The sequence below is a fragment of the Arachis hypogaea genome, chromosome 19 (genome assembly GCF_003086295.3).
Source record: "Arachis hypogaea cultivar Tifrunner chromosome 19, arahy.Tifrunner.gnm2.J5K5, whole genome shotgun sequence".
In the NCBI taxonomy this organism is placed as follows: Eukaryota; Viridiplantae; Streptophyta; class Magnoliopsida; order Fabales; family Fabaceae; genus Arachis; species Arachis hypogaea.
Genome location: NC_092054.1, coordinates 143,342,543 through 143,351,939, shown reverse-complemented (window position 1 = coordinate 143,351,939; position 9,397 = coordinate 143,342,543). Strand labels below are relative to the sequence as shown.

General features: G+C 33.6%; 1 protein-coding gene across 1 annotated transcript; it reads right to left on the bottom strand.

Moving 5' to 3' along the window:
• Positions 1-4,533: 4,533 nt before the first annotated feature.
• On the bottom strand, positions 4,534-7,876 carry LOC112776190 (GEM-like protein 5). Its single transcript, XM_025820238.3, has 3 exons — positions 6,839-7,876; positions 5,675-5,949; positions 4,534-5,033 (listed from the first exon to the last, which is right to left on the bottom strand). Exons 1-3 carry the CDS (start codon positions 7,155-7,157, stop codon positions 4,818-4,820), a joined length of 810 nt encoding a protein of 269 aa, XP_025676023.1. The 5' UTR covers positions 7,158-7,876; the 3' UTR covers positions 4,534-4,817.
• Between the last annotated feature and the right edge of the window lie 1,521 nt (positions 7,877-9,397).

Here is a 9,397-nt window from a genome sequence, read left to right as displayed (position 1 = left end):
TAAAATATTTATGAATTTCAAAATTTCTAAATGTGTCAAGATAGTAATAATAAACTTTTTAGTATATTCTATACTTCTTAGAAAAGTATTTACAATCAATGAAAGAATTTTACTGCGTAAATATTTCAATTCATATTATTATTATGTCTTTGAAGAAATGGCAATGATATATAATGAAGATGTATGCCTTGTGGATAGTGCAAGTTCGTACACCATTCTCAAAAGTGATATATATTTTACCCATCTTGTGCCAAAAGAAGAATATGTTAATACTATTATTGGCTCGGGCAATGTGATAAAAGGCTCCGGAAGAGTTATAATTTTGTTTTCTAGAGGAACAAAATTCATAATAAATAATGCACTATTATCTACCAAATCTCTGAGAAACTTGAATTTCAAAAATGTTTGCCGAAATGGATATCATATTAAAACAATGAATGAGGAAAATCATGAGTACTTATGTATCACAACTCATGATTTAAATAAAAAGATTATATTAGAAAAGTTACCCCCACTTTCATCTGGGTTATATTATACTAAAATTAGTGCAATTGAATCACATGTCATTGTAAACCAGAAGTTTACTAGTCCAAATGAATTCATAACTTGGCATGATCGATTGGGTCATCTGGGAACAACCATGATACGGAGAATTGTTGAAAACTCCCATGGACATTCACTAAAGAACTAGAAGATTCTTAAATCTAGTGAATTTTGTTGTGCTGTATGTTCTCAGAAAAAGTTCATTTTAAGGCCATCACCAGTAAAGATTGGATTTGAGTCCCCTGAATTTCTAGAAAGGATTCAAGGCGATATATGTGGACCTATTCATCCACCATGTAGATCTTTTAGATATTTTATGGTCCTAATAGAGACATCTTCGAGATGGTCACATGTGTGCTTATTGTCTTCTCGTAACCTGGCGTTTTCGAGATTACTTGCTCAAATTATTTGATTAGAAGCACAGTTTTCAGAAAATTCAGTCAAAACAATTCGGCTTGATAATGCTGGTGAATTTACTTCCCAATCCTTTGATGCTTATTGTATGGCTAATGAAATAAGTGTTGAACATCCAGTGGCTCATGTTCACACACAAAATGGGTTAGCAAAATCACTTATCAAACGCCTCCAATTAATTGCTAAACCCTTACTTATGAGAACAAATATCCCAACTTCGACTTGGGGGCATGCTATTTTACATGCCGTAGCACTTATTCGTTTGAGGCCAACAAGTTACCATCAGTTCTCTCCTGTGCAATTAGCTTTTGGCCAGTAGTCAAATGTTTCCCATTTAAGAATATTCGGGTGTGACGATATATGTTCCCATTGCACCATCTTCTCACACCAAAATGGGACCCCAAAAAAAATTGAGGATATATATTGGATATGATTCTTCCTCTATAGTGAGGTATCTTACGATACAAATTGGGGATGTATTTAAAGTCCGATTTGCAGATTGTCATTTTGATGAATCAAAATTTCCAACATTAGGGGGGAGAGAATAAGCTTCCTGAAAAGGAACTTAATTGGAATGTATCATCCTTGATGCATTTGGATCCTCGATCAGGGCAATGTGAACTAGAAGTTCAAAATATTATACATTTGTAAAGGATAGCAAATGAATTGCCTGATGCATTTTCTGATACAAAGAGGTAGGGGTGCACATGGGCCGGGTGAAGCCGGGTTTGATGTGATCCAAACCCGACCCGAAATATACACCGAGTCTATTTATTAGACCCGAACCCGGCCCTAGACCCGATGAAACCAATACACTTTCGGGCCACAATTATACCGGGTGAAAACCGGGTAAACATCGGGCCGTTAACATTACATTACATTGATACCTTCTTGTAAGCTAGCATGTAAAAAAATTCAAATTTCCAAGACTCCAACTATTAGTTAACATGGTAAAATTCACTTAAAAAAATATAACAAGAACCAACCATTCTTCAAAATTAAAGCATAACCACAATCAATACTAAAGCATAACCACAATCAATACTAATATTGTCTAATAATACCAAATATTTAAATCAATACAAATAACACAATCTTATGTATTAATCTAAAGTCTTATACATTCTAAACATAAAACATTAATTTATAGTCTTATAATGACTAATAACACAAAATATTAAGGTTTACAATACTTAAATTCCACATAAGAATAGTCATGATCTATCACTAATAACACAAAATATTAATTGTGTATGATGACCGGGTCACCGGGCCGACTTCGGGTGACCCGAGCTATGGCCCGGACCCGACCCGAAATAATGATCGGGTCTATTTTTGAGACCCGTACCCGACCCTAAACCCGATGAAATCACACCAAATTAGTCCCTAAAGTATTCGGGACCGGGCCGGGCCTTCGGACCGGGCCGGGTCTGTGCACCCCTACAAAGAGGATTACTAAATCCTATATACCGGCTGAAAATGCTCCGATTCAAGTTGATGTCCCAGTCGGACAAATTGCCACCGAAGCAAATTCATGCTAGAAGCGTGGCAGGCCTGTCGGTTCCAAAGACAAAAATCCTCGAAAAAGAAAAGAGGTAAATATTATTCCTGTTGAAAAAGACATAGTAAAGGCATCTGCAGTTGTCCAAAATTTTGATATAGTTTTAACGCCAGAAGACGTTCAGGTACCTGAAAATTGTGAAAATGACGAGAACTCGATAAAGTATGTCTTCACAGGAGAGAAATGGGAGCGAAATAAGACAATTGTCAATGAAATATTTGCATATAATGTGGCATTAAATATCATGCATGAAAGTAAGGATCTTGATCAAAGATCAGTTGAAGAATGTCGACAAAGAAATGATTGGCCAAAATAGAAAGAACTCATAAAGGCTGAGTTAGACTCACTTACAAAATGTGAAGTCTTTGGACCTGTAGTCCGTACACCAGAAGATGTAAAACCTGTTGGATACTGATGGATATTTGTGAGAAAATGAAATGATAAAAATGAAGTTGTACGCTACAAAGCTCGACTTGTAGCACAAGGTTTTTCATAAAGGCCCGATATAGATTATGAAGAAACATATTCCCTATAGTGGATGCAATAACATTGCGTTATTTGGTCAGTTTATCCGCATATCATAATCTACATATGCATTTAATTGGATGTGGTAACAACCTACTTATACAGCTCATTAGATTGTGATATCTATATGAAAGTTCCTAAAGGACTAAAGATATCTAAACCATCCAATGAATATTCACAGGGGTTATACTCAATCAAATTGCAAAGATCTTTATATGGTCTAAAGCAATCTGGACGAATGTGGTATAATCGTCTTACTGAGTATCTGGCCAAAAATGGTTTTAAGAATGATGATATCTACTCATGTGTTTTCATAAAGAAATCTGTATCTGGATTCATTATAATTACTGTGTACGTTGATGATTTAAATATCATTGGAATTCCTGAAGAGATTCCAACAATTATAAAAACTCTAAAAGAAGAGGTTGAGATGAAAGATCTTAGAAAGACTAAATTTTGTCTCGACCTGCAGATCGAGCATGCAAAGAATGGGATCTGTATTCATCAAACAACATACATAGAAAAGATCTTGAAAAGATTTTATATGAATAAATCATATCCATTAAGTACCACAATAATCGTAAGGTCTTTGGATGTGGAAAATGATCAATTCAGTCCTAAAGAAGAAAATGAAGATATCATTTGTTTTGAAGTACCATATTTTAGTGCCATTGGAGCGCTAATGTATCTTGCCAATAATACACGACCTGGTATATCATTTGCTGTGAATTTACTAGCAAGGTATAGTTCCTCTCCAACCAGAAGACATTAGAATGGAATCAAACAAATCTTTCGATATCTTCATGAAACGGTTGATATGGGACTGTTCTACCCATATGGATCCAAGTAACAATTAGTTGGCTATGCTGATGCTGGATACTTGTCTGATCCGCACAAAAGGATATCTCAAACAGGATACCTGTTCACATATGGTGGTACAGCCATATCATGGAAGTCCACGAAACAGACGATAGCAGCAACCTCCTCTAATCATACTGAAATACTAGCGATACATGAAGCAAGTCACGAGTGTTTTTGGCTCAGAAGTTTGATCTAATATATTCTATCATCATGTGGACTGATTAACCATAAGATAGCTCCAACTATCCTGTTTAAAGATAATACAGCATGCATTGCTCAACTTAAGGGTGGATACATCAAAAGTGACAGAACAAAACATATTTCTCCCAAATTCTTCTTCACTCATGATCTTCAAAATCAAGTGACAATTGATGTCCAACAAATCCACTCAAGTGATAATTTGACAGACTTTTTTTTATTTCTGCTATATTCTCTAATCTAGTAAATCAAAGATTAATTTGCATAAATCTAAATTTTGTATAAAAAAGTCATAATTAATTAATTAATGAGTTATTGCATGATACACACATAACTCCTAATATTTGTTTAAATAAAAATAGCTATTTAATTAATCCAAATTAATTTATTTTTGTTTTCTACGGTACTTCCCAATCAAATAAACCGAGCTATGAGAGATTAAAATTTTATTTAATAATTTATCATTGACCAATAAATAACTAGATACACAAGGTAGATCCATATGACCAACATAATAGATCTTCTAAAACATAAACAGAAAAACCTAGCATCCACAAATTAAAAGTTGGCCTTAAATCTCGCTTTGGTCTGGGTCTGGAAACAATTCATCTAGTATATATAAATCCAACATTAATAGCTGCAAGAAAATACATTAATGAACACAACTCGCACAGGGAAAACAGATTTCATGCAGCGATGAAATGGAAATCGGTGCTCAGGAACTGGAACTGGTGGGTGGAACCGCTATTCCTGGCACAGTAAAATTTGACAAAGCTTCTGAAAGATGCTTATTTGCCTTGTCAAAATTAACAAAACCCATGAACCAAAAATCATGTCCATCCACAGTAACAATCTGAATGTACTTCTCTGATGGGTTCTCCCTCATGATCACTGGGTTCGCTGCTCCAATCTTCCCCAAAGGCACCATTACCTGTTACAAAGTAACATCCTAAGTGACGATGTTTGAACATTTGAAAATTTGAACACTGAGTATCATCTAAAGGTTAAAAACAGTTTTTAAGAGCTGAAATGGATGCCATAACAAAATCTAAACATACAATGATATACAAGTTCATACAATAATGCTTTTCATTTATACTAATCAAACTGCACACTTATTTAAAACAAAATAATATTTGTATAGGTGTTGTATTTTTGTGCACTCAATTTAATCTATTACAGACTTACAGTACAATGTGATCCCCCATAAGTTAACCCTTTTTCTATCTTCTTCACCCTTTAGATTCAATAGATGTTTCAATTGTACACCTATTTAGATGGTAGGTTGCAACTAATCTACTATAATTGTTGCCGCACTATGGTGAAAACTTACGTGCAGTTATCTTTACATGAAATTGATAGTTAATAATCATTATATAACAATTTAGTCAAACGTGTCAAATTATCTAGTAATTTTCAACTATCAATTTCACATAAAGAATTTCATGACTTTTTACCTTGCATTATTGCTTTTCATATAAAAACTGCGGTGTTTTCATTTCCTTTTGAACAATTCTTTCTGGTGTTATTATTGCAATTATAGATTTAAGAAAGAAAAATAGAGATTGCCACCTTGTAGTAGCTCCAAGTTTGCTGGCCAGAGGGTGCAGTGAAAGACAAAGGGCGATCGCTGCAAAAGGCGACATGAACATCTGAGAGGTAAAGTGTTCCAGCAACAGGGCCTGTTGATGTTGAGAGGTAACAAGCAAAGGTTTTCTTAAGCTTCTCATTTGGATATGTTGTGAACGTCTGCTTGTACAGTGACTCAAATCCACCTTCCGATATTGCTTTCACCGTCAGGTTCATCTTCCCCAGTGCAGCCGAGGATACTGATGGACTTGTTCTGACTGCAAAATATCGAAAATAGATCCTCTAAATTTTTAGCGTCCGAACAAAAAAAAAATGATAAAATATTATAATTACAGAATAACAATTATAGTCGATTGGAATGATATTTGATACTCATGATATGATTGACTAGTGTTTAATCACGGTAACCAAGTGATATGCACTTTTCCTCAGAAGTTGATAATTAAAAAAAAAGATCCCGCTAGGGAGACAATAGAAAAAGGTAACATTAATGATTATATCTCTAATACTCTCTAAACTTCCATTGTCCACATTGTATAAATATTCCATTGGCTCCTCATACTTTCTCAAAAAAAAATATAGGTAGACAGTGAAAATATTAAATAATATCATGATTGACTAGTGTTTAATCACGGTAACCAAATGATATGCACTTTTTCTCAAAAGTTGATAATTAAAAAAAAATTGATAATTAAAAAAAAATATAAATAGACAATAAAAATATTAAATAATTTAAATATAAATAAAAAATAAAAATATTAAATAATATGAATAGTAGATATATTAAATATTCATTTCACTATTCGTGTGAATAGTTATTTTAATATTAAAATTTAGATAAATAATTTAAAAATATAGTGTGTTTTTATTTTATTGGTTATTGTTTATATTGGCATTTTATTAACATAAATTATACGATGATCAATGCATATAAAATATTAAGTAAAAGCATAAAAAAATTTAAGTAAATCCAATCTGTGTTGACTACTAAAGACACAAGTAATAACTTAATTCTTTAACAGAGAAATTTACAAAAGTACAAATTTTGTTCTCCCAAATACTAATTAATTTCATTTTTCATAACTAGCACATCAATTTGAGAAAAAAGAAAGAAAAATAAAAGAGAGAAGGAAAGAAGAAACTAACGGTTGTGCCAGATGTTGTTGGCAGCAAGTTCAGCCTTCTTACTCCAAGAATCGAACATGTTGAGGATGGATTCCATGGGGCTGGTACTTGGAGGCTTGTCAAGGGGGCTATGTTGAACATATGGATGCTGCTGATGGTAATACTGAACTCCAGGCTCTTCACTTGGTGCACCCTCCACTGCTGCTTTCTTGTTGTCTGGGTGGCTACTTGGCACTGCTGGCTTCCCCATTATGTGCGTCTCCCACTTCGGTACAGATGGAGATGATGAAGACGATGCTGCAGATTGATCGTTTTGGTGGTTGTTGTTGGCGGTGCTCATGTTGAGAAGAAAAGGCAGAGTAGAAGAAACTATAAGGAACGTTTACAGAGGAGAGGAAGAAAATCTCATATTTATATTATTATTATTATTATTATTATTATTATTATTTTATTACGCGCTTCGCTTAAAGAGTATTCGAGAAGGTAATGCTGTGGATCCGTTAAAGGTTGCTTAATCGCGTATAAGGTGACATGGTTAATATTATTAATTTATTATGCTTAATTCTTTATTCAACACTTGGCAGCTGAATTTTTGTCCACAGAACTAATTAGCTGGACCCACGGAAATGAACATATCTAGTTTGTCATCCTCCATTTTCTCCTCGCTCTCACGCACACGACAACAAGTGGCAAGTACCAGTCGCATCGTCACTGTCGCGGGAGTCCAAAGTTGCTGGGGAGTCTTTCTCTGGTCCGACACTATTTTATTTTGACCGTTTTCTTCTTCTTTAACAAGAACGAAATCAGAGTGACCCCTCACTAGTGAATCCTCAACGACCGCCGCAGCTTTTTTTTTTTTTGGGTCAAGTAGATTGGACAATCCAATTTTAGGTATCACAACACACATTCACACTACACACTCACTCACACAATATTTAGGGGTTCATATTCAACACTTAGTGTATTCACCAAAATTTGAACGGGAAGCAGCATATTAAGAGGCACATGGTTTAACCAGTTGAGCTAAGCCTCCGCGACAGCCGCAGCCGCAGCCTTTCAAATTCGAAGGATATGGTGATCTCCCTTTCCTGCTCTTCATAGCTGATCAAAGGAACGGTGATGGTGGCCCGAGCGTTTCCGAGGCCCAAAACCAACTTGAGTTCCCGGGGCCAGGGAAAGGATCTCAGCCCAAAGCATCCACGTCAGCAGCACTTGGTTGACCGTAGTAGTCAACAACAGCCTTCATTAGGGGCTTGAAATTGAGTCGAGGCCCAGGCCCAAAATAGATCTCGTCTGCGCTGAGATTGTGTAACGCGCACTCGTCCGCGAGCACGTATTTCTGTTCCACTGGAACGCGAAGGGCAATAACGCGCTCATTTTCAGCGATAGCACTTCCGAGCAAATCGCCAATCCCATCGGAACAACAAGCTTCCATCGTGCCCGATCGCTTGTACCCACAGTAGCTGCATCCTCTGATCTTCGGATTGGAATCTAATCAATTTAGGTTGGTCCATTGTTTAGTTCATCAGTTAGTGTGTTGGAATACTGATTTGTGCATAAAGAAATTTATTAATTAATGATAAATTTTTAAATAAAACTTAAATCCATAACGGAGTAGTTTTTAAATTGTTGAATTAAAAATACATTAAAAAATCTAAAAGAAAAAAAACTCCTTCTATGTAACTTCGATGTTATTCTAATATTAATATTGTGATTTAATTTTGGTTAGCTGATTATTTCATACCAATAAATATTTAGATACTCTATTTATATTTTAACAATTATAAAATAGTATTTTGTTTATTTAATATTCATTAATATTATATATTATATCGAATACGGAATACCATTAAGCTGAAAAATAAAATTCACTTATTTTAAATAAAAAGGAAAAAGAAATCGTTTTCGAATATGTATCTCACAACTTAACCAAACTAAGATGCATAATTATCAAAATTGAATTGGTAGTTGATTCGGTCAAAGTATTAAACTAAATTAAGTTACTGGATTAATAGTTTAATCGATAGATTAATGGTCAAACTGTTAGATTTGGTAATAATTAAATAAATTTTAAAATTATAATATAATATTTATTAAAAAAATATTTTACATTATTTTTGGTGTTTAATATTTTATATTATTTAAATTTAAATAAATTATATATAAGTTTTATTGCTTTAATGTGTATATATATATATATATATTAGCTTTTAATTTAATGGTCTAATCAAATCTGAAAAAAATTAAAAGAAAGTTACCTATAGATAAAGTTAGAAGTAATTTTCTAAAGAAAGAATAAAAATAACAAGAAAAATAAAAAAATTGAAGTGAAAATAAATTATTGATGAGAAATAAGAGACAATCAAAATTTTGAAATAGAAATAAACATATAAAAGTTGAATTATATGAAGTTAATTTATTTTAACAAAATCCCATATACATGCATGAATTAGTGTAAGGCTGAAGCATTATTCATATGAATTTGAACATCTGATATTATTATTAGCCTATAATATGGTAAGGAGCACTTCTAACTTAGTGGTAAAGTGAGGTATAGCCTTAGATAAAGTTTAAGGTTTG